Source organism: Nannobrachium achirus, assembly GCF_963921795.1.
Source record: "Nannobrachium achirus genome assembly, chromosome: 17".
Taxonomy (NCBI): domain Eukaryota; kingdom Metazoa; phylum Chordata; class Actinopteri; order Myctophiformes; family Myctophidae; genus Nannobrachium; species Nannobrachium achirus.
The window spans coordinates 12,225,196-12,251,206 of record NC_137824.1 but is presented as its reverse complement, the minus strand read 5'-3'; the positions used below and the strand labels follow the sequence as shown (position 1 = coordinate 12,251,206).

The 26,011-nt window shown below is 44.6% G+C and overlaps 1 protein-coding gene and 1 pseudogene across 4 annotated transcripts in view; both read left to right on the top strand.

Moving 5' to 3' along the window:
* LOC308302113 (mitogen-activated protein kinase kinase kinase kinase 4-like) overlaps window positions 1-26,011 on the top strand; it is a 173,742-nt gene that overhangs the window by 115,670 nt on the left and 32,061 nt on the right. For 2 of the 3 annotated variants that reach the window (XR_013962934.1, XM_080746308.1), the window contains exons 16-22: window positions 1,129-1,509; window positions 3,930-4,064; window positions 10,413-10,577; window positions 14,691-14,761; window positions 17,769-17,851; window positions 18,783-18,871; window positions 24,903-24,997. Coding sequence is in view for 2 of the 3 variants with exons in the window: in XM_080746308.1 (XP_080602434.1) it covers window positions 1,129-1,509; window positions 3,930-4,064; window positions 10,413-10,577; window positions 14,691-14,761; window positions 17,769-17,851; window positions 18,783-18,871; window positions 24,903-24,997 (1,019 nt within the window). In the remaining variant the exon portion in view is untranslated. The remainder of the gene's footprint in view (window positions 1-1,128; window positions 1,510-3,929; window positions 4,065-10,412; window positions 10,578-14,690; window positions 14,762-17,768; window positions 17,852-18,782; window positions 18,872-24,902; window positions 24,998-26,011) is intronic. The other variant, XM_080746309.1, reaches the window with a different exon arrangement.
* On the top strand, window positions 5,512-7,750 carry LOC308301886 (thimet oligopeptidase-like; annotated as a pseudogene). The gene is made up of 2 exons: window positions 5,512-6,877; window positions 7,406-7,750. The product of its transcript is annotated as a thimet oligopeptidase-like (transcript).

Sequence of the window (26,011 nt, the reverse complement as noted above, 5' to 3'; positions counted from 1 at the left end):
TGTACTTGTTGAGTTTTTCGTTGTGTATTTGTTTTCATGGGGACATGATCCACACTTTTAAAATACTTGGCCACTTCTGTGTCAGCCCCTGTCTTGTTTGTACTGCAAAATGAAATAAAAACTATAAATTATTAAAAAATGTAAAACAAAAAATTATGATGTTTTAGTTGACAACTAATTGTCGTACTAAGTAATGCTGCACAAAGTGTAAAATAAGCACCAAAAAAAGGGGAAAAAAGCACTTTCCACATGTAAGAAAAATAAATCTCATTGTAGTTTGCACAGCTGCTCCTGTAAACAAGTAATGATGGTGCGAAATGTGACGTGGATTTACCGGAGTCATTATGCACGAAAGATATCTACGGTAAAAATAGATTTTTGAGCGACAGAGGCTTATGTGATTCTTTAACACTCGGGTGACTGAAAACAAATACAGGCGTTCCTGGCTACTCCAGCGACAGTTCAGATATACTAGGGTTGCTGTTACTCTTATACCACCATTATTATAATTATTATGACAAATGCACTCCTTAAAGTTGAAACAAAACAAGTTAAGAACCAATTAACCAGTCTGCTTGAAAAGTATGCATCTGTATAACAGCAGCTAGTTGACATTGCAGAGACATAATTGCCTTCCTTTGATCCATTAACGAGGGGCCGTCAACTACTTGCTGGCATCAGCTGGACACAGACACTCACACACGTTACCTCTGCAGTGCTCTGTGTCCGTCTCATTTCTCTCCAAAAGCTCTTGAATATGATTGAAAATGATTAAGGATTACTGTGATTACGTTTCATATTGCACTCACCTTACCTGTAACTTTCACTTGGCGACCCCGCTGGGGATCCCGACCCACAGGTTGAGAACCACTGGTTTAACCTTCCTGAAAATAATGAGTTTTGGACGTACAAGTACAAGGTGTCTGCCCCCCAGCGGCGATATATTTCCATTTTCTCTTTTTTTTTTCTTTTCAAAAAGTGGAGTACATGGGAAGTTGAACTCCAGCTCAGCTCGTCAGTGTGCCTTGTTGTCGCTAACGTGCGCTTCGATGTTGTCTCTTGTGTCTGTGTGCGCTTGCATGTGTGTGTGTGTGTGTTTGCGTGCTTCTGTTTTTCGGGCCGCTATAGCGAGCTGCGCCTCCCAATCATCTGCTTCCGCAGCCCAAAGCCCAGCAGCAGCAGCAGCAGCACTTCCAGCCCCCGACAGGGGGCGCCAAGCCCCAGCAGCCCGTAGCCCAGCATCAGCAGCCCGCGGCGGGCCGGCGCTCGCACCGCACCCTCCCCAAGGACCAGACCCAGCTGCTGTCGCTGCAGCACGACCACAGGCACCGGGAGAAGGAGCGCGAGCGGCAGAGGCAGCAGCGGCAGAGGGAGAGGGAGCGGGAGAGGGAGAGGCCGGTGGCCAGCAGCGTCCAGAGGCTAGCTAACAGCGTCGCGGCCTCCTCCTCCTCCGCGGCCGCGTCCGTTGCCGCCAAGCCTAGCTGCCCCGCTAACAGCCAGCGGCGCGCGGTAAACAGAAACTGCCCTGCCCTCTGAAAACAGTGGCTCCGAGACCAACACATGTGTTACTATAGCTATGGTTTAGAAATCAAAATGCATTGGATGGTTTATCCAAACAATGTTGGAAATGTGTTAACTCATTCTGTGCCAATGACGGCTTATGACGTTTTTTTTTCCAATAGCCCTGTGTGCCAATGACGGCTAAAGATGTCAAAATGACCTGAGATCAGAGAGATGCTTTTCTCTGTTTGTGTGTTCGCTCCCTCGTTTAGCTGATTGAGAAAATGTGTGTTCATGTGTGTCCATTCTAGTGGATGGACACTTTTTTTCATTCAAACAGCTCTATCTCTGGAACCATTTGTCCGATTGACAAAATTATTTTTGCCACTGAATCACAACAACTGTGTCTGTTTCTGTGGGGACAAAAATTATAAAAAAAAAATCATTTTTTTTTCATTGCATAGTAAAGAAAAACATACAAAATCTCGGCACAGCTACCTTGGAGCACTTTTGGCATCTGGTACAGAATGAGTTAATTTGGGAATACATTTGAAACATTTTAAGCACCAATATATTTCCAGACTAATGGTCTGCAGCCCGCCCGGATAGATATCGCCAATGTCGGGCAGAAACCTTGCATCTCCCAAGTTTTAAATTGGTCTGTTTTTTTGCAAGTAAATTCCTGCTTCATCATACAAGACTGTGGCACAAGACTAGTGAAAGTAGCAGATCTGCAAGCGGTGCGGGGCGTTGTGTGCTTGTAGATCGGCTATTTTCACTAGTTTTAACTCATTTTTAATTGATAAATAGGAAAGGAACAGTTTTGGACATACGTGGTTTCCGCCCCACAACGGCGATATGAACCCTAACCCCCATGGAAGAGCTGGAGAGCCACTGCTAACAGAGATAATATGCCTCCTTTCCCTGGCCTTTGCTCTCCTATGGCTGCTGTTTCCCTTGTGTTTGTGCTCCTCTGCTGTATAGGTGTGTAAAGCCTCTATCAGAGTCTGTGGTGAAGAGCTATCCACCGCAAATTTGAGGTGGAAAGCTTTCCACCTCAAGTCAGAAAATAAGTGAAGGCCATCATAGTCAGTCACGGTGAAGTCCTAACACTGTGACTGACTGGTCTAGATCGACCAATCAGTGAACGGGGTGAAGAGCCTATCTGTCTGAAAGTAAAAACAGAGAGATGTGTTGCGACTCGTGGTGGAAAGCTCTTCACCGCGAGGAATGACGTAACGTTGTAGTTTTGTGACTCAAAAAGACTACACCGCGGTGGATAGTCTTCCACCGCGGTGCCGACTCTGATAGAGGCTTAACAATACATTTTCACAACGATACGATACGCATCACGATACATGGTTGACGATACGATACATGGACGATATTGGTTCATTCGTGGCGATACGATTGCGATTGCAATGATTTAAAATCGATATAGTAACGTATTAAATATGTGTGAAACGTGTCAATAGTGCAGGTTTTTTGTGCCAACTGCTGTAGAAAATGTTTAAATAGTTACAACCCCTACAGCCCTTATCACTCCTGCTGGTATGGTATGCTTGCCAGATTTTGCAACGACATATCGATGAATATGTTGCAATATCGAGAGCAACAGTTTAACACATTTGAGCAAGAGTATGACGATTCGAGAGCGTGTAGAAAGGGATTTGAGGTTGTAAATGGAAATGCAGGGAAGGTTTTTTCAGATTCCATCATACACTTGTGCAAATTCCGAGCTACAACTGCACGGATATTTAAGTACAACTGCTCACATCGCAAAATACACACTTATGATAAAGACACAGATCTATCTCCATAGAAGAGGGTGTGTAGAGTTAGCCAGACTGCAAGCGTCAGACTCTATCACACACTTCGTTTTGGGAAGAGAGTCTGAGATTTCGGGCAGACATTCCACTTCTGGGGGGGCGGGCAGGGGGTGGTTTAAAAAAATGTTAAGTTGACTTGCTCTTAATTGCTCCCTCTGAACTTCAAAGGGCTTGTGAGCTGCTGTAATTGATTGAGCCATACAAGTGTCAATAGCTCGTTAGTCACTGAAAGCATCAAAGACTACAATCTGTTTGATGTCTGTAATAAGAGTGGAGGGGGGAATGTGTTTGAATACACACAGACTCGCCTGATTGGCTGAATGGTTTTGATCCAGGCCACCACCCACCACGTGCCCCAAGCCTACAGCCCTGATTGGCTCGCCCTCTCTGAGGGCTGGTGGAAAAAGCTTATTTAATGTGAAGGGCCAGACTACACAACACCACCACTACCAACAGGGAGTGGTGTTGTGCAGTCTGGTTTATTAACCAGGCTAGTGTAGAGTCATAAAAAAAAAAAATAATAATAATAATAATCATGCACACACACACGTGCGCCACGTGCATTCACACGTACAGAATGTTGTGTGTTGCGTCTTCCAGATGGACCTCCAGGAGACCAGCCTGGCCAGGCTGCTGTCCGCGGCCGGTCTGCCCGGCCAGATGCACTCTAGACTGGGCTCCGGGAGCAACTCCAGCCCCTGCACCCCCGCCATGCAGCGAGCTCACCTACACCAGGTAACTCTCGTCACAAGGGGACTGAGTTACTAGGGCCCAAGGTGGAGGGGCCTTAATTATTTTAAGCTTTATCTATTGAAAAATAGCAGATATACAAGCGGTGCCGCGCTGCGAGCTTGTAGATCTGCTATTTTTGAAAATGCATGCAAATCTTTGAACGCATGCATTTTTTAAGCGAACATTTATAACTACATTTTTGGAACTAAATATTTTAAATATTTTGAGATGGGGAAACAGTTTTTTTTTTCTTTTTTCTTTTAAGAATAAAAGAAAAAAAAACTCAAAAGGATTTGAAATATTCATAGAAATTGAAAATGAATTGAAATGAATAGTTTAGGGGTGGGGCCATCCACTCTCTAGATGTAGTATAACTTTAAGTGTACAAGCATACTATAAGGGTACAAGCCGTACTTTGCGCAGTGTCCTGGGCTGTCAGCTCTCATCATCACCTCCAAGAGATACATCACATCCCTTCGTTTAAGCCCCTCAAGCAAGTCTGCCGGTGTGTCCACCATTATGGCCCAAATTCAGTTGCTGTTTTTTTGTGTCTGGTGACACCTGTCCAGGACAGGCCTCCTCAGGGGACTTGGCTCAGGGATCTGAACCCATTTGATTTGGCACATGCCCTTGCTGAATTCGACCCCAGGTAGGGTTTGAACCCCAACCTTCCGCATGAAAGGCATAATGCTCTAACCACTACACTAGGGCGGCCACTGAAACTGGGAGGAGTGGCGCGGCAAAACAAAGTTTATCTGGAAAGATGGATGGATGGAATAAAGTCGGACCAGTACTACCGATGTTTCCTGTTGAGATTGGCTCATTTCACCCAGGTTTTTTTTTTTTTTCATCTCACTCACTTCACTTTGTCTGCTGACTCAGCAACGAAATAAACAGAAAATAAACAAAAATAAAAATAAAACAATTCACAGGAGGCAAGCAGTGATCACCCCATGATATGCCCTGCAATGTAATTTCAAATGCACTACAATGCAGGTGCTTTTTGAGAGTGAAAAAAATAAGAAGGCACATGTGACATGTGTGATATGAGCAGCTTGCCCCAGGAAATGTGCCAATCTCAACAGAAAACTACGGTATAACCTGGTTGCCTGGGCAACCAAAATTTAAATAAATCCAATGTGTCATCAATATATATGAGTTCATAAATATGACATCATCTCCATATTTGGGCATGGCACAGAACTCCATATATGGACATAAGAGGCAAACACAGCCTCCACAATGGCCTCTTCTCTGTAAGAATTAAAAGGTATAAAAGGTATGGGAGCAGTTGCTTTAAGGCTGTGGGTCGGAACGCTTGCCGATGCTCCGGTGAGTTTTTGAAGTAAAGGAGAATCCTTCCTTCCGTTACTATCTACGCCTAAAAAAAGAAAACAATTGACATCCAATCCAAACAGATTCACAGAGCTCAAATAACGTTTTCACAAACATGGGAGCTACAACAGGAGAGGTGGATTTCATCAGCACTTCTCCGGTTTGCACCGAGAACCGTCTGCGCTGGGATCTGAGCCCCGGACAGATCCGGCAGATGTCTGACAAGCTCATCGCCAACACCAAGAAGGTTTATGATGCCGTGGGTTCCCTGGACCTGGACAGAGTTACCTTCAGCAACACTCTGAAGGCCCTGGCCGACATGGAAGCTGAGTACGATGTCCAGAAGAACATGTTGGTCTTCCCCAAGGATGTGTCTCCCAGTGTGGAGGTGAGTCTCGCCAGCAGAGTGGCATGGGAGAAGCTGTCTAAGTTTAAGGTGGCCATGAGCAGGAGAAAGAACGTCCACCAGAGGATTCTTGCTCTGGAATTGAAGGTGGATGAAGATAGTCTTACTGCGGAGGATAAGAGATACATGGAGAGGTGTCTTAGGGAAAGTACCAGAGAGATGCAATCTGATCTTCATAGTCACGATATAAAACAGAAACCCTGTGCTGACTCTCTCCTGAAGACATGCAAGGCAAAGTCTGCCAAGAATGTCTCCTTCTTCCTGGACGAGGTGGCCCATAAGCTGAAGCCACTGGGAGACAAAGAGAGAACAAAGCTCCTCAAACTAAAGGAGGATGAGTGTCAGAAGAGAGCTCGGCCATTCAATGGAGAGCTGTGTATGAAGGACCTGGATGACTACGAGCCCCAGGTGGTGAAGGTCCAGTTTGGCGTGGATCACGACCAGTTGGAGGAGTATTTTCCCTTGGAGGTTGTGACCCAGGGTCTGTTGGACATCTGCCAGGACCTGCTGGGTCTGTCCTTCAGCCTGGTGCACGGCGCCCCCGTGTGGCATGAGGATGTCACTCTGTACTGTGTCACCGACCGCTCCTCTGGACAGACAGTCGGACAGTTTTACCTTGACCTGTTTACCAGAGAGGGAAAGGACGTGGGAGCAGGTTGCGCTGGATATTGTCGCCAGCTGCAGCCCGGCTGTCTGCTGTCTGATGGGAGAAGACAGATGGCTGTTGCTGCCATAGTGACAAAGTTCGGCAAACCTAAAGGCCGACGCGAAAAAAATAATAAAACACCCGACGCCCCCTGCCTGCCTGAAACACGAAGATGTACTGACGTTCTTCCATGAGTTTGGTCACGCCATGCACCTCCTCTGTGCTCAGGTCGACTACGCTGTGTTCAGTGCCTTCAACGTGGAGCTGGACTTTGATGAGGTTCCGTCCCTGATGCTGGAGAACTGGGTTTGGGAGAAGGAATCGCTGCAGAGAATCTCTAAACACTACAAGACGGGAGCTGCCATTCCTGGCCACCTGCTGGACAAACTCGTCAAGTCTCGCCTCGCCAACAGCGGTATGGACAGGGACGTGCTGGCCATTGGGAAAAGCGGGACAACTCCCGAACGGCCGGTTCATTCCCGGCCGGTCCAGGCCGGCCATTAGGAATAAATTAAAAATAAAATGTCGGCCTTCGTTCCATTTTGGGGGCTGTGCGGCCAACAAAGTAAATCGTCACCAAGTTTCTCCAAGTTTCAAATATATACATTTTTTCGCGAAGCAAAGCCCTGCTTCATCATAAGGCCGTTGCACAAAAGTAGTGAAAACAGCAGATCTACAAGCACACAACGCCTCGCACCGCGAGGCGTTGTGTGCTTGTAGATCTGCTGTTTTCACTAGTTTAAATCATTTTTAAAATGATAAATACAAAACAAATGGTTTTGGACAACGTCCCGACAACGTCGAAAATATAACTCATGTACAGTAATTGGCCCACTGGCTTGTCCCTTGTCATGATCTGAAATGGCAAATCTTTGAGTAGCAGCAGTGCTATAGAGAGATATTTCTCTATAGCACGCAATGAGGGCCTCTTCAACTCTTTTTCCCGGGCTGAATCAGGGGCCCAGCACGTCCCTGGGTATGGACTGCCTGAGGCAGATAGCCAGAGATAAATTGGACCTTGCTCTTCACACCCAGAACCTTTGCAACAAGGAACTGGCTAATGAATGCATGAGGCTCTACGAGGACATTCTGGGAGTCCCTGCTCTACAAAGGCCCTACAAATCTATGAAAGCTATCTGTGACTCTGTGAAATGTAGCTCCGATGGCACGTTGTATCGCTACCTGTGGGGCGAGGTGTTGTCCATGGACATGTTCTACAGCCGTTTCCAACAGGAAGGAATCATGAACCCCAAGGTGGGTCTGAACTACAGGAACTGCATCCTGAAGCCTGGAGCCTCTTAAGGACGCCGACGAGATGCTGAAGAACTTCTTGGGTCGTGAAACCAATCAGGAAGCGTTCCTCCTGAGCAAAGGAATAACGGTTAAAAAACAGAAGAGAAAAAGGAAAAAGAAAAGTCAGACGATCTCTAGTGTGCTCCCAGCGACCGACCACCAGGGGCGGACCTCGGCCAAGTCACTATGACTCAGACTTGACCATAAACAAACCCTGTACCCCCATACAGCATATAGGCAAATAATGGAGTCCGGTGGGAGTGCTGTGCCAGCCATAGACATATAAAGGTAGACGCCTTCTCCGGCGGGGGACGTTGGCCAAAGAGGACTGGCAAGCTTCCGGAATTCTGAAGGACGCTTCCTTGGGCGTCACAGAATGGGACGCTCGGTAGGACAATCAGATGCGGGACTGGCGCCGGACTGGCGGGACTCCCTCTCTCATGCTTCAATGGTCTGCTCCTATTGGCTCAAACGTTGGAACCTATCCAAGTAGAGGTACTTCCAGGGGCTTCATGCGCTTGAGAGCAACTATGAATACAACCAGGACTATGAATAAAACTGTGAACAAAATGTGCCAACACTGTACTGAACATGTCAGTATTGATAGATAGATGGAGTAGTTTACAGGTGCCACAAAGAGATATACAAAAAATATTTATATCAATTATTTTAAGCCTAGAATCAAGCGATCCAGAGTCACGGTGAAGCATGACCATAAAACCTTTGATGCGTTGAACCATTAACACATTGGCTGCCCATGAGATGGCGCCAGAGCCCCACCTAAGTGCCCAGATCCAGCTCCATTGTATTGCGCAACGCCCCAGTCCGTGTGTGCGCGTGTGATGCCGTTTTTCATGTCACATGACCGTAGACAGGATGTTGTGAGAAATCACCCTGTATAGCCTAAAGCTAGTTTTAGCGGATCATAATTTGCCCATTCTGCCATGAAAAGAGGCGGTTCTGTGCCACAAAACATACATCAGAGATAAAGAGCTTTAAAGTCTGGGTGATGCATTGGATTAACTGGAGAAAATCGTCGGCGAGATGCTCTCAGCGTCTAATGGAAACAACCCGCGGGCATTGGCCAACATCCACGGGTAGGCGTTGGTAGGCGTGGGCGTTTGATGAGTTAAGACTGGGACAAAATATTTTGGGATGGGCCCCACGGCAATGAATAAATAACTATAATTCTGGGGGACCTTGAGTTTAAAAAAAAAAAAGTTTGAGAACCACAAATATAAAAACATAGATTATCAGAAAACTGTTTATGATTTAGAAGAAATATTCATATTGTTAACCCATTTTAACCCATTTAGACCACTTTAACCACTATATTATGCTTTAACCATTTAAAAATAGCAGATCTACAAGCTCACAAGCTTGTAAAAAAAATAGGCCTATTTATAAAAACAAAAAAAGTTAAAGACCCTAGTGAAATGGCTTTTTTGGGCAGTTTCAGTCAGAAACCTGTGAAAGCCTGTTTCTGAACCAATCAGAATGGACCAGCCCTTCAAGCGATGGGAAGACTCACGTGTGCCCAATGTTTGTGTTTGTAGCTTCCTTTAGCCTGCAAACGGCAGGCAGAGGGACACGTCCAGTGGGCCAGGTGTACAGAATGTTTGTTGCCAAGTTGCTTATTATTCCAACCTATAATGTTTACAGATACATATTTTATTGTGCTCATAAAGTTTACAATGAGTAATACATAGTTTGGACGTTATCTTGAATGAGATTCAAAACGAAGTAGCTCTGTAGTTAACTCATTTGCTGCTATTTTAAACATAGGCTGAACTGTTTTCCTGCCAAATTGTCCTTATCTTTTAACGTGGGCACGTGCACGCATCGTGCATGATCTGTGCGCGACTCATCTTGTAGACGTGTAGACTCGATGACAGCTTTCGAATAAAAAAACCCCCCATTGAAATAGACATATCCGTTGCCAGGCTGTATCCGCCAGTGTTTACATAAAAAAAATATTGGAAACAGCCAGCTGTGCGCTATGGTAACACGTGGGCACGTTCGCGCACATAGCAGACGATGTGCGCAGATCATATGCCAGGCGGGTAGAGGAATCAAACAGCTACCAAATAAAAAAATTAAAAAACGTGTGAAAAAAGACCATTCTATGGCCGTGCAGCTCCTTCCTTTGTTTACAATGTAAACCTATGGGATAGGAGCTATGACACGGCCTCAGACCGCATACGGAAACCTAGATCCGGTCAGAACCGGAAATACAGCCGGATACAGTTAGGAGGCGGGCCTAAAGAGCCCGAATCAGCGATAAACTGCGATACATTTTTTAATTCTTTCATAATGATTAAAGCTAATTAAATTTCCGGGATCTACGGGCATGGCACCGCGTTACAGCGGGAAATCTCCGGTTTCGACGGGGATAGCAGGAAATTAGTTAAAATCAGCTGTGTTTGGAGGAATGTGCAGCAATGGGAATCAAACAGGTGAATGTAATCAAGGTTCATTTATATTCAAGAAGAGCTGTCTATGTCATCACACAGCACGTTTCTGTTCGCATGAAATAATTGAGAATGGGCTATTTAGGGACTTTTTCTTTGGCATCTAGTGTTGGCCATATGATTACCACAGATAAGCTCTAAAAGTTTGAAAAAAAAACTATTTTTCATTTAACTAAATCATTGTTTTTCTTTTCTCCCAGAATGCTAACCTGCGAGCTAGCCGCGAGTCGCAGCACAGCAGCTCCATGTCGGACATGGTGCTCTCCCCCCTCTCCCCCTTCTCCCCCTCCCCCTCCTCACCCCCCCTCAACCCCCTCTCCCCCGCCGACGACGTCTTCTGGGACTTCCCCGAGAAACCCCCCAAGGTCGGTACCACAACCACGTTGTTTTTTTTTTTTTTTTGGAAAGTAACTAATTTCATTTGCATTTTCCTTAAGTGTTGATCCTAAGTGCCATTTTGCTCCACATCCTCGCCCTAGCGCGTGCCACCAAAAAAAGAAAAAAAATCAAACCTCGGTTCGAAGTGGAGCGGTGAATTTGAGCAGTTCCAGGTAAATATATATATTATATATATATAATTGAACTCAAGTGTCCATGGCATGAGTAATCAATTTGAAAAAAGTCAACTCAATCTGAGTTCCCAGAGGTAATTTCTTCCGCCACTAGGTGGCGAAAACAGTTCAAACTCAACCAGATAGTTGTGGGACACTGGACACACATTGTTGTGGGACACTGACACACATTGCTGCTCATAGCGGAGCTGTGCTTCACACCGCTCCAAAAATCACACCCGTGTGAACTGAGCGATGGTTTACCCCCCCCCCCCCCCCTTCCCCCCTGTGTGTGTGTGTGTGTGTGTGTGCGTGTGTGTGTGTGTGCCTGATCTGGCCTGGCCTGAACAACAGCGCCCCTCCCTTAACATGTGTGGTCATAAAAGGTACTGCAGGCTACATACAGACACACACGCACACACACACGCATACACACACGGCCACGTATAGGAGACGGTGTAACCACCGCTCAAAAAGTTCATCTGGAAAGAAAGAAAGTTGGATGGACGAAAGTCGAGAAAAGTACTATAGTCTGGTTGCCCTGTTAGTGTAACTATACAAACTACAGATGTGCCAGTTCACCTCTTCAGTATTTACTTTTTTTTTTTTTTACTCAGCGGGTGCCCACGAGTTGGAAACGCGTCAATCTCTTTGATGTCTACGTGTGCCCAACGACGCGTTTGCCGCGTTGTACAGTAAACTATACTGCACTGTAGCTACTATACTTGGCTACCACAGTGATTAAACAAACTCCATTTCCCAAAATGCACCGCGGGATCACATGACCGGGAAGTGCTCTCTTCTCGTTCACTGCCCTGTTTAGCTGCTGCACAAAGATGCAGTTTTCTCCTAATCTAGCTTTTAAATCACTTTCATGTTCAAAACGGCGGCCTCTTCTACCGGCCGTCACACAAACGCTGTGGCTTAGGATTGATAAAAAACGGTCCTGACTGAAAGAAAAGATTTTCGCGAAATAAACAGGACATGCTTGGATTACATTTACTCTGATTAATTTTTTCGCCAGTAGGCCTACCTCGAAGGTAGGTAAAATGGCGGGTTGCCATGGGCACCAGCAAATTAAATGTTGAATAATTCTGGGCATTCAATGTGTTAATGGAGAATGAAGCGTATTTCTACAGAAACCCGCAATGGCATGGCAAGAAACCACTCCATTCCCATTGAAAAGCAGAATCCACCTTCATAGGTAGATTTACACTTCAAAGTCAGAGAAGCTCATAGAAATAGCAAAATTAGCTGATCTACAATCGGTGCTGTTCTGTGCTGTCTGTATGCGGGTGGGCAAACACACACACACACAGCACCGAAAGTAGGCTGATTCCTCATTGGCTGATTGGTGCCAAATAGGCAATTGAGTTAAAACGTGTTATTGTGCGCCTTGTTATTTATGTCAAGTCACACTTGTTGGTGGTGGTGACTCCCTCATTGGCTTGAATATAAAGTAGGGTTGTTAGAGAGCATTTTCAGACAATTGATTTTTATTATCAACAAGTACCTCTTGTGAAACATGACATATAACCATGTGCCATTAGAAACTATTACAAGTCATACTGTTTCAGCTGCAAGTGAGATTGCGTGCATGCGTTTGCGTGATCATGCTAGCCTTTGAATCATAAAGAGGACGTTACTGAATCTCGGTCAAGTCACGCTGAAGAAGTGATTCATACCCAGCACGAGATTCACCTAACGTGTGTGTGCACGCCTGTGTGTGTGTGTGTGTGTGTGTGTGTGTGTGTGTGTGTGCGTGTGCGTGTGCGTGTGCGTGTGCGTGTGCGCGTGCGCGTGCGCGTGCGCGTGCGCGTGCGTGTGCGTGCGCGTGTGTGTGTGCGTGTGCGCGTGTGCGTGTGCATGTGTGCGTGAGCACTAACTGAAAACACATTGCTACAAAACACCTTGTTTACATGTCCCCCCCTCTTTTTCACTTTCTCACAGTAATAGTCTGGTAGTCTCGCTTCTATTTCAGCATCCCAGTGGGCTACCAACATGGGGGGGGGGGGCGTCATGTAGTTTCACAAGCAGGAGACCATGTGGATTTGATAGAACAGAAGTTAATAACTCACTACTCTCTCATGGTTTAAACTTTAAACTCTGCAACTAAACAAAAAAAAAAGAAAATATGGCATCGCGACGCCATCAAGATACATTTTACTCGACCAAATCAATTGTAGATTCAGTCGACTAAAATCTCGACTAAAACTAAATCAAAATTTGCCGTCAAAATCAACACTGCACCACAGAGCACCTGCTAACATCTACAAGCTTGGCAAGCTTGTAGATCTGCTTTTTTTGTTTGTTTGTTTTTTTAGCAAATTTGTGCCAGTCTTTGAATATTTTTGACACGATTCTCAGTGGTTCTCAAACTTTTTCATGTCAAGGACCCTCAAAACTTGCAGATTCTTCAGAAATAGCAGGGATTTGGTTGTAGCACGTTCAGTTCATCTATGATGACCTCCATTTGGATTCAGATCACATTGCTGAAAAACACTGTTCATTTCCTCTGGTTCAGTCTAAAACCACGACGAACAAGTGTTCGTCGACTACCTCTTTTCACTGGCGTTGTGAGCTTGTAGATCTGCTATTTTCATCGTGCAACCGAGTGTAAAATCTGACATTGCGATGCCGTCAAGGACTACTGCCACAAATACATGGTGTTTGACTAAACAACTGTAGATTCTGTCGACTAACAATCGTACGATATTTACGCGACTTAAACTAGACACCAAAACACTAAAACATTTCAGATGACTAAACTATGACCCTAACTGAACGGAATTTTGTTCAGAAGACTATGACTAAAACTAAATGTAAATTTGCTGTCTAAATCACTGTGTGTGTGTGTGTGTGTGTGTGTGTGTGTGTGTGTGTGTGTGTGTGTGTGTGTGTGTGTGTGTGTGTGTGTGTGTGTGTGTGTGTGTGTGTGTGTGTGTGTGTGTGTGTGTGTGTGTGTGTGTGTGCGTGCGTGCGTGGGGGGGGGGTTACAGGAAGTGGGCAAGGTGTCAGGAGGATGCTGGGTATTTCCACAGCTCACTTCCTTTTGTGTCGGGGTGTGTCTTCCTGTCTGTAGCTGGGTCATGTCATGCTGGGTCACACGCACACACTCACACACACACACACACACGCACGCACGCACACACGAGCACGCACACGGCATGAACAAAGGTCAAAAGGTGTCCAGCTGGCAGTCAGTGGTACGGTGATGAAATCCAAAGTCTTGAGAACTGAGTAATATGTTACGTATTACTCTAAAAATTATATCAAAAAATATCTTGGGCACATTATAACAGACACCCTTGAGGATGACGAGGATATGTCTAGACAGAGGAGAATGCTGAGGAGAATGCTCTATGTACAAGCAAATATGTTGGTTCGTAAATTTCACTATTGTACTACTGACGTTAAGGTAAACCTGTTTAGAGCTTACTGCACACCTCTATATACAGCCCCTCTGTGGGTGAAGTATAAGAAAGAGAGCTTACGGAAGCTGCAAGTAGCCTACAATGACTGCCTTCGAATACTGCTGAAAAAACCTAGGAGCACAAGGGCCAGTGAGCTCTTTGTTTCTTTAGGTCTCACCACCTTCATGGCTCTATTAAGGAACCTTACTTATAAGTTCATGTGCAGACTGGACCGCTCCTTAAATGGATTAATTGGACTGATGACAGACCCTGGACGTAGCTCTGTCCGGTACATGTCTACTATAAGAGGACACTGGCATGAGTGCCTTTTTTGACTCCGGTGGGGCTGGGTATATGTACTGTTTCTGTTTTTTATTATTTTTATTTTATTATATTTGTAATGTAAATGTATTGTTTTCTACCCTGTGGGCCCTGAGCCTGTAATAAAGTTTATATATATATCATGTTCTACTGAATGACATGCTGTCTTGTTGTTGTTGTTGTGGTGCTGCAGGTTCCAGAACGCACTACCTCCAAGTTCTACTGCAGGGAGCTGGTGATGGGCCACAAGAGGACCGCTTCAAGGTACCGCGTTCACTCTATACACCAGGGGTTTTCAAAGTGGGTGACGGGGCACCCTGGGGTGCCGTGGCGCCAGTCCAGGCCGCGAGGTAATGTGATAATATTTGGAATTTATTTGGACACTTGAAGAAATATTTAGTATCATTTTAAACTTGAGGAAGAACAAAGTTACTTTCAGTCAGTTCTAACCAAAATGGCTGTCATCTCAACGTTTTCCTCGCAACATAATCACTAAAATGTGTGCTATAAATATAAGGTGCTTGAAGTGAAAAAGATCAATTTTGTGACTGTCAGGCAAAAACCTTGTATCTCCTAGGTTCAAATGTGTATGTTTTTTGGTAAAATAAAAGCCCTCCTTCATCAGTGCAAATAGCAGATCTACAAGCATGTATGCTTGTAGATCGGCTAGTTTCACTATTTTAAATCATTTTTAAAATAATAACAAAAAAGAGAAGGTTTTGGACGTACAATGTTTCCACCCGACAACGACGATATAATATATATATATATTCATGGGGTGCCCTGGGAACCCCTGCTCTATAGACCAGACCTGGGCATTGTGGGCATCCTTTGGTTCACTCTGACCAGCCCTTGTAGGGTTAATGGCAAATATACACACTTTCAAATTTTACCTCATGCATGGACTAAAGCTGTATTTCTTTTATTTTGAAGTTTTTTTTTTATTATTCACTTACATATGGACGCAATGCGTACATCAGCATATGTGTGGTCAGACAGGTCCCACGTCAAGACGACCTGCCTTACCTTACCCATCAAAAATAGCTAAAGTGGCTAAAAAAAGAAAAGACGATGCTGAATGCTGGGTTTTCAAAAATGAATTGGAATTTAAGTATTTATTTACTGGAGTCGGAGGTAAAGCCGTGTGTTTGGTTTTGCGGGGTGCACATCTTGCAGGGAGCACTGCCTTTTGGCCCGGCCCTCCACAACATTTTCTGTTGTTCATGTGGCCCCATGGAAAAAAAATAATTGCCCACCCCTGCTATAGACGCACGGACACACACACACACGCACGCACACACGCACACACACACATACACACACACACACACACGCACACACGCATGCACAGATGTGCTGTTTCAACTCTTCTGCATTCAATGCTCTTTACCTGAAAATGTCCTGCAATTGCATTTTTTTTTCTTTTTTCTGTTTTGCCTTTCTAATTATTATGGAGAATGGAGCGTATTTTTGCAGGTACCCGCAAATGTCTAGAAACCACTCCATTCCCATTGAAAAGCAGAATCCACCTTCATAGGTAGATTTAAACTGCAAAGTCAGAGAAGGTCATACTAATAGTAAAAAAAAAAATAGCTGATCTACAAGATCAATGTTCTGCGAATCCCCTGGAAATGTACTGTCTTGCCAATGGTTGGACGTGTGAAGTTTTGAAATTGCACATCTGTACGATTTCTTCTGTGGAGATGTAGTGGCAAGACGCAGGGCTGGCTGCTAACCTGGCCTCACTATGTTGGGCAATTGGGAAGGTTGGGAGGAGAATTCTAAACGGACCTGGGCAGTGCAAATAATACGTATCCTAAAATAAAAAGGGTTAGGGTTAAAGTTAAAGGACAACTTTTCTTTTTACAACAAGGGTTCATATTTTAGATTGTAATTAGGGAAAAGAAAAGGGGAGTGTTAACATGTTTTCATTTGCTTCGTTCGCGTTTGTTTATCGCGTTTACCGTGCTAAAATGTGGTGCATGCGTACGCATGGGGGCATGCGTGCAAGTGGCTAAATATGTATTTTTAGACACAATACGCCAGCAGTTTCTTTATTGCTATTTACAGTAACACTTTTATCCTCCATAAGTCACATCCAACCATGAAAGGTTGTATTGTATCTTGGGAATGGGCTTATTCTGTGTAAAATGACATATTTAGCCACTTGTACGCATGCCCCCAACCACTGAAATAAGAATCTCTAAAACGATAGAAAGAAGTAAATGAAACAATTTTAAACACTCATCTTTTATATTATTTAATTACAATCTAAAATATGAACCCTTGTTGTAAAAACCTAAAGTTGTCCTTTAAAGTATCTAGAAGTAAATTCAGGAGTGAAAGTGGGCCAGAACGGGCCAGTAGGCCACTCCGGTAAATGATTTGGTGCCGTACCGGTAAGAGGGGGTGAAGCTGGCGTGTTTTCCACTTGGACGAGTCACGTCAATGTGTGCAACCAGTGGTGTAAAGTAAATACGTGAATTTACTTAAAGGGGAAGACCACCCATTTTCAATATTGAACTATGTCATTAATATACGTTAGTGGAGCTGTGTGTAAATAAATAAATAAAAATCCCCCTCTTCTGTGTTGCCTAGAACTGGAAGATTGATTTTGGGGTTTGTATTGTTAAGTACAAAGGTGTGATGTCATCACATTGTTATTTGCAATACAAACCCCAAAAACAATCCTCCAGTTCTAGGCAACACAGAAGAGGGGGAACTTTTTTTTTTCTTTTTCACACAACTCCTCTAAGGTATATTAATGACACAGTTCAATATTGAAAATGGGTGGTCTTCCCCTTTAAGTACAATTTTGAGGTATTACTTGAGTATTTCCAATTTCCAATATTCATCATCTCGGATCGAAACAATGTACTTCTACTCCACTACATTTATTTGAAAACCTTAGTTACTAGTTACTTTGCAGATACAACCACCACTTTAGCCTTGTTTTATACAGTGGCTATTTGAAAATAGCCGATCTACAAGCTCACTACGAGCTTGTAGATCGGCTATTTTCAAACATGTTGTAGCCTACTTTTACTTTTGGTACTTTAAGTACTTATTGATATCAATACTTTTATACTTTTACTCAAGTACATTTTGAATGCCATACTTCTACTTGTAACAGAGTATTTCTACATTGCAGTATGTATTCTTTTACTTAAGTAACACATTTGATTACTTTTGCTATGGCTGTGTGCAACACATGGGAATGGGATCAGTTAGTTGAACGCTGTCTCTGTGGTGTGCCTCTGTCTCCATCTAGTGGCGGTCCGGTGTCAGTAGCCAGTACGGGAGGACGGTCAGCCTCCTCTCATGGTGGATCCTCCTGCGGCAGCAACCACTCAGGTGTGTAGCCCCGCCCCCTCCACTCTAAACCGGCGCTCCGGGGACCCCCTGGGGGTCCTGACCTACAAGTGGAGAACCACTGATGTGGGCATTACATTGGCTTTGACTCAGTGGCGTCAGTTCAGAAAAAAGCTAAGGTATGGCAACATGACTGGTGTCTTGCACGCGCACCTTTGCGCGCGTGCAAGACACCAGTCATGTTGCCATACCTTAGCTACAGGCATGATACATTTATTTTAAGAAGAAATACATATACTATATAATTATATATACCTATAATATAATTATAATACCTTGTGAAAGTGACCATTTTGTTAAATTTTGCATTTGTAGTTATTTTACTGTAATTTACCACATAATAACCAGAACAGATAGACAAAGAGACATTCATGGATTCATATTTAGAACTAGCTTTTATCTCCCCCCCCCCGGACCCAGGGTATGGCATCTGCATACCCCTGCCATACACAATTGACGCCCCTGCTTTGACTCGGTTCCATACGTGAATATTTTCAAAAATGGACAGACCGATGTGGAACACAAGCTGATAAATGACCATTGTGGGGTTCCTAGCGTTGAATTATTATTTTAATTCTTTAATTATTGAAAAAAAAAAACTCTGGGGGTGCCACGCTGTGGGCTTGTATATCTGTTATTGTTCAAGCAATAGCATAACATAACGGTTAAAGTGGTTCAAATCTAAAGTGGCACAGATTTGCGTTCAGGTCTAAATGGTTTAATAAACTAAGCACTCCAGTAGGCTACTTTAAGTCTCGTACAAACACGCGTGCTGAATACATTTGACTGTGTGTGCGTGTGCGTGTGTGTGTGTGTGTGTGTGTGTGTGTGTGTGTGTGTGTGTGTGTGTGTGTGTGTGTGTGTGTGTGTGTGTGTGTGTGTGTGTGTGTGTGTGTGTGTGCACGTGTCTCAGGATACTATAAGCTGGAGAGTCCTCCTCTACACCTCCGCCAGCCGCAGCACAGGAGAACACAGGACAACTCTGCTGTTGGACCTGCACAAGTCAGTAGTCTCTCTACCTCTCTCTCTCTCTCTCTCTCTCTCTACCCCTCTCTCTCTCTCTCTCTCTCTCTGTCTCTCTCTCTCTACCCCTCTCTCTCTCTGTCTGTCTCTCTCTGTCTCTCTCGCGACAACATTCAGAATAATTAAAACCCCCTAGTTTGACCCCTCACACGCTCTTAAAGCAGATTTTTGGGGGGTATTTCTTTGTTGTTTTCCTTTATTGCGACCGTCAGGGAGCAGTTTACTATGAAAACCTCCACCGGCCGTCCGTCCGTCCGTCACACGTCACACGTCACACCTTTGCCCTGCTCATATCTCCGCATCAGTATGACATCACACCACATGTGTACACAAACCTTTGTGTACGTTGCTGTGGCAACAGTCTGTTGTTGCTGGTTTGTTAGTGTACGTTAGCAACCACCTTAGCAACCATGGTTTTACCCTAGCAACCAACTGTTTACCCTAGCAACCAACTGTTTACCATAGCAACCATGTTTTTTTACCCTAGCAACCAACTGTTTACCATAGCAACCAGATACGCAGAGCAGGGATCTCCATATATGGGCATAAACGGGTGACATCACACTGATGTCAGATACTCAGAGCAGGGATTTCTCCATAATATATGGGCATAAAAGGGATTCTGTTAGGGATCTCCATATATGGACATAAAAGGGATTCTGTTAGGGATCTCCATATATGGGCATACAAGGGATTCTGTTAGGGATCTCCATATATGGGCATACAAGGGATTCTGTTAGGGATCTCCATATATGGGCATAAAAGGGATTCTGTTAGGGATCTCCATATATGGGCATAAAAGGGATTCTGTTAGGGATCTCCATATATGGGCATAAAAGGGATTCTGTTAGGGATCTCCATATATGGGCATAAAAGGGATTCTGTTAGCTGTTAGTGATCTCCATATATGGGCATAAAAGGGATGCTGTTAGGGATCTCCATATATGGGCATAAAAGGGATTCTGTTAGGGATCTCCATATATGGGCATGAAAGGGATTCTGTTAGGGATCTCCATATATGGGCATAAAAGGGATTGTATCCCAGATGATGCCCTGTTAGGAGATCCACACTAACAGAATCCATATATGGTCCTACCGACAGCTGCTATAAGCCAACCCTGGCGATAAGGTCTGAGTCGAAGAAATGCTTCTTTCCTGGCAAGAATTGCCCCTTTATACTGTAGGGCTCGTTTGTGTATTGTATGACATCACGCCACATCATCGGCTGAGGACTGTGTGATGTCATCATATCTCCATATATGGAGACATAAGTTGCTCATGCCCAAATATGGGCTGGTGAGGTCAGACTTAGTGTGATGCGTAGGTTATCTCCATATATGGAGATTCAACTTCAATGAGTAACCAATGCCATGGCAAACTGTCAACTGCCCGTATGTCTTGATAATTGGTAAAACAAACTTTTGGCCTATTTGTGGAGATAAGCGACCAACGGTCGCTTATCTCCCGATTAGGGAGTCTTACTGGTAGTATAGTGTATAGTAAGTGATGGGTCCCAAACGTTTACCATTATAAAATAAATTGATCAATGATGTCATGTGGTCAGCAGGTGGATTCATGACTGTATCCATATAGACAATATTTTAGGGGAAAGAAAATGCCATACATCTCCTCAGGGGTAGAACCCAGACTTATCAGTGATATCAGTCATCTCCAAATTTGGGCATTGTTTCAGCATGCAGCTGTTACCATGGCAGCAGTATCAGGGATGCGACTGACACAATACGTCCATATATGGGCATTCACAGCTGATTCCCAGTTAGGGAAACCACACTAATACAATTCCTTTTATGCCCATATATGGAGATCCCTTTTGTCATCAACCTTAAGCCTCATGCCCATATATGGACATATTGTGTCAGTCTCATGCGGTCCATGATGTCAGACATCTATGATGTCAGACATCAGTCATATCCATATATGGCCCTGTCTGTCTGGTTCTCTTTTATGCCCATATATGATGTTCCATCTACAGGCCAGTCTGTGATGTACTATGACGTCAGAGTAGACAGACATCAGACAGACGGACAGCCATTCGGTAAATGAATAGTTAAGATAAAATATGAATCTTACTGACTTTGTGGTCTATGACGTCAGACATCTATTATGTCCTCATTTGGGCATTGTTTCAGCATGCGGCTGTTACCATGGCAGTGATGTCACTCAATGTGTCCATAATGGGCATTGGGCAGTCACCATAGACCACAAAGATCATGGCTGACCCCTCCCTTTTTCCCCCGCCCCCTAGTGACACCAGCAACATGTCTGGGTTGCACAAATGAACAATACTGCACTTTATATTATATTTATTTCTTTTCTTGCACGGTGTTGTTTTGTGTTTGTCGGTTTTATGTTATACGTGAAAACAAATGAGTGAACTGAATGCACACATGTGGTATGCCAAAGCAAATTCCTATGTGTACTACACAATGGCAAATAAAGGAATCTGAATCTGAAACGTAGCTGACGGAATTTCTTGTCACATTGTTTGGGGGCGGTGGTGGAATCTAGGGCTTTTCTACTGTGTGGATACGCTGGTGTGTCCTCAGGTTAACACATGGGCTGCTCAGGTTTATAACATTTCTAGCTGTTGCTGCTGCCGCTGTTCGCTCACGCTTTATTTTGAAGAGCCTCGGAAGCTCCGTGCGTGTGCACGTGGGTGTCCACTGACGATTGTGGAAGATAATCCCTTTGTTTACAAACGCTCGCGAAACTAAAATCCAAACGGGAGCCGACCATCACGTTATAGTGTCGCCGTGGAAACAATCAGATCTCTGCTTCCCTGGCGTTCTTTTCACCTCATTCAGAGATAAAGCCCTTTTTATGTTTCAGAGTAGAATGGAAAACAATGCAACCAGATAGTGCCTTTTTTTCTCTCTCTCTTCCTCTCTCTCTCTCTGCTACGGGGTGACGTATGGACTCGGGTCATTCAGAGGGCAGGCAGCTGCACGTACAGTTAACCCTTCGTTGACTCGTTCAGGGACGAGACAACTCCTTTTGGCAGGGTGACACCTAGTGGCCTTAACTCGTTACTGAACGAGTTTGGCTCCTTGGGTGTTAAGAGGACCTAACTCACTGAAGCCCTTGTCACACTGTGTACACACATAGGGTTTTTCTCCAGTGTGGACACACTGGTGCCTCTTCAGAGAAGCTGATTCACTGAAACTCTTGTCACACTGACTACACTGGAAGGGCTTTTCTCCAGTGTGGAGACGCTGGTGTGTCTTCAGGTTACACGACACACTGAAACTCTTGCCACACCGTTTACACACAAAGGTTTTTTCACCAGTGTGGGTGCGCTGATGTGTCACCAGGGCACCCAACACCATGAAACCTTTGTCGCACTGTTTACAGTGATAGGGTTTCTCTCCAGTGTGGACACGCCGGTGCGTCTTCAGGTTATCTAACCGACTGAAACTCGTGTCGCATTCTTTACACGCATAGGGTCTTTCTCCAGTGTGGACACGCAGATGTCTCTTCAGAGCACTCAACACACTGAAACTCTTGTCACACTGTGGACACTGGATAGGTTTTGCTGTGGCGTGGACAAGCCGTTGTTTCCTCAGGGTCGATACCTCAATGAAGCTCTCGTCACGTGTGAGGTCTCCGTTCCTGTGTAAGTCACTAGATGTTTCTGGACCTCTCTCGGCTGAGTTGAAGTCCTCGTGAGATCTTGGTTGGTCTGTGTCACCTTGTTCCTGGCTGGTTACACAGCTGGCGATTTTCTCACAGGAAGATGAGGAGAATCGTCCATTGCTGATCATTTGACAGCAGAGGTTGTTGTGGCTCCTCTTCATGTCTTCGTGGAGCAGGAGGACCTGAGACGTGAAGGCGTACAGCTGGCTAATGAATGACTAATAGGCATCTAAACCCCGGGGGCGATGTTCACCCTTTATATATGGCGCCCGTCTGTGTACTCGTGACATCAGAGACCGTCAGACTGATGTCACCAGCTAGATGTCTCTTTGTCGGTTCCATATATGGAGCTGTATCCAAATATGGAGATATATATCTTGTCCGGGTCCAAATATGGAGCTTGCGATGTAGCAGACTTATTGTGAATGTTTGGGTATCTCCATATATGGAGATTCAACAGTCAATGAGTAACTATGGCAACCTGTCAGCTGCCCGTATGGCGTAAGAGTAAGTGAAAGCCTTCGTTGCAAGTGCCTTTGAGTTCATTTCATTAATGTCCCACAGAACCTGGTACAATGGACGGACGGACGGACGGACGGACGCACATACATACACACATCGAGACCAGTATGTTATATCAGTTTGTTATACCAAAACTGGTTCAGCTAGGGATCTCCATGTATGGGCATAAAAGGGATTGTATGTTGTGATGTCATTGTGAACCACTCATAATCCTTTTTATGCCCATATATGGAGATCCCTGATGTCATCAATATTAAGCCCCTATCTAACAGGACTTCATATGGGAATGCCCATATATGGAGGAAGACAGCCGCATCTGTGTGGCAGGTTCAGACAGGGATCTCCATGTATGGGCATAAAAGGGATGTACCATATACAGTATATGGATCTCCAGGGGTCTTCATATATGGGTAAATGGTCCGATATACATCACTGGTCAGATGGCCAAGAATTTTCATGTCGCCCTGAGGCGTCTTACTAGTTATTGCGACCGTAAGGGAGCAGTTTACTATGAAAACCTCCACCGGCCGGCCGTCCGTCCGTCCGTCCGTCGGTCACACGTCACACGTCACACCTTTGCCCTGCTCATATCTCCGCATCAGTATGACATCACACCACATGTGTACACAAACCTTTGTGTACGTTGCTGTGGCAACAGTCTGTTGTTGCTGGTTTGTTAGTGTACGTTAGCAACCACCTTAGCAACCATGGTTTTACCCTAGCAACCAACTGTTTACCCTAGCAACCAACTGTTTACCATAGCAACCATGTTTTTTTACCCTAGCAACCAACTGTTTACCATAGCAACCAGATACGCAGAGCAGGGATCTCCATATATGGGCATAAACAGGTGACATCACACTGATGTCAGATACTCAGAGCAGGGATTTCTCCATAATATATGGGCATAAAAGGGATTCTGTTAGGGATCTCCATATATGGGCATAAAAGGGATTCTGTTAGGGATCTCCATATATGGGCATACAAGGGATTCTGTTAGGGATCTCCATATATGGGCATAAAAGGGATTCTGTTAGGGATCTCCATATATGGGCATAAAAGGGATTCTGTTAGGGATCTCCATATATGGGCATAAAAGGGATTCTGTTAGGGATCTCCATATATGGGCATAAAAGGGATTCTGTTAGGGATCTCCATATATGGGCATAAAAGGGATTCTGTTAGGGATCTCCATATATGGGCATAAAAGGGATTCTGTTAGCTGTTAGTGATCTCCATATATGGACATAAAAGGGATGCTGTTAGGGATCTCCATATATGGGCATAAAAGGGATTCTGTTAGGGATCTCCATATATGGGCATGAAAGGGATTCTGTTAGGGATCTCCATATATGGGCATAAAAGGGATTGTATCCCAGCTGATGCCCTGTTAGGAGATCCACACTAACAGAATCCATATATGGTCCTACCGACAGCTGCTATAAGCCAACCCTGGCGATAAGGTCTGAGTCGAAGAAATGCTTCTTTCCTGGCAAGAATTGCCCCTTTATACTGTAGGGCTCGTTTGTGTATTGTATGACATCACGCCACATCATCGGCGGAGGACTGTGTGATGTCATCATATCTCCATATATGGAGACATAAGTTGCTCATGCCCAAATATGGGCTGGTGAGGTCAGACTTAGTGTGATGCGTAGGTTATCTCCATATATGGAGATTCAACTTCAATGAGTAACCATGGCAAACTGTCAACTGCCCGTATGTCTTGATAATTGGTAAAACAAACTTTTGGCCTATTTGTGGAGATAAGCGACCAACGGTCGCTTATCTCCCGATTAGGGAGTCTTACTGGTTATTATATGTATTATTGCAGGGCCTCAGGTCGGCTGTGGGGCGGCTCAACAAGGCCACAGAGTATTCTTCCTCCAGTGACGAGGTCGGGAGCAGCGACGACGAAGACAGGACCAGGTGAGGAACTACTGTATAGGCCTATCTTATTTTATTTGTATTTATTTGTATTCTATCTAGAGCCCGACCGATGCCATATTTTCTGAACGATGCCGATGTTTGCCGATGGTGAGTGCTAGTCCACCGGTTGCCGATGTTTAACCTATGTTTTGTAATCATTTAAAATACTAATAAATAGCCTAGATTTCAAAAACGTCTTACCTTCAAAACCTTTTTTCCTTTTTTTTTTGACCAATGGTCCGGGGACCACCAGTGGTCCTTGAGGGTTTCCAGGTGGTCCCCAGCAAAATGATGGAGATTTGAAATGGAACCCTTTATAAGACTCATATAAAGGGTTCTCATGAGTTTAAAATGAAACCCAATGGATCCTTATGGGCAACAACAACATATTCTAGGTTTTGGGTCTGAGTGGCTAAATGTCTTCAAATGGTGGTCTAATATTACTAATAAAAATGACAGATACATCGGACAGATAATGACCGATGTCCGATACAGACGCCAGGGTCCAAAAACGACCGATGTATCAGTTTGACCAATATATCACATATCGGTCGTGCTCTAATTCTATCCCACGGTTGTGTAACCCATGTTTCACCCAGTGCCAACAGGCTCTATGCACAGCAGCCATACTCATAATTGGGCCCTTTCCTATTTCGGGTGTTTCAAATGATAACTGATTCTGCTACACCAGTCTCAAAGGGCGCCTTTCGACCGGCAAAGAACCGGTTCAGGTTCTTTCTCTCCGCCTATGGGATGAACCAGAGGTGAGTTTTTTCCACCGAGAACCGGGTTGGTTCCGAAACCGTAAAAGTTGTTTCGGAACGGGAACCACAAAATCCTTGGTTCCTCTGGCTCAATCTGGTTCATATCTGGTGGAAACGCAAGCCGGTTCGCAAGAACCAACCAAGGTTCTAAGAAGGTTCAACGTCACTGGTTCTTGAACCAAGGTTCTTTTGGTGGAAATTAACACATTAAATGCCTAAATGAGCCAAAAGACGTCTGGAAACGTCTTTA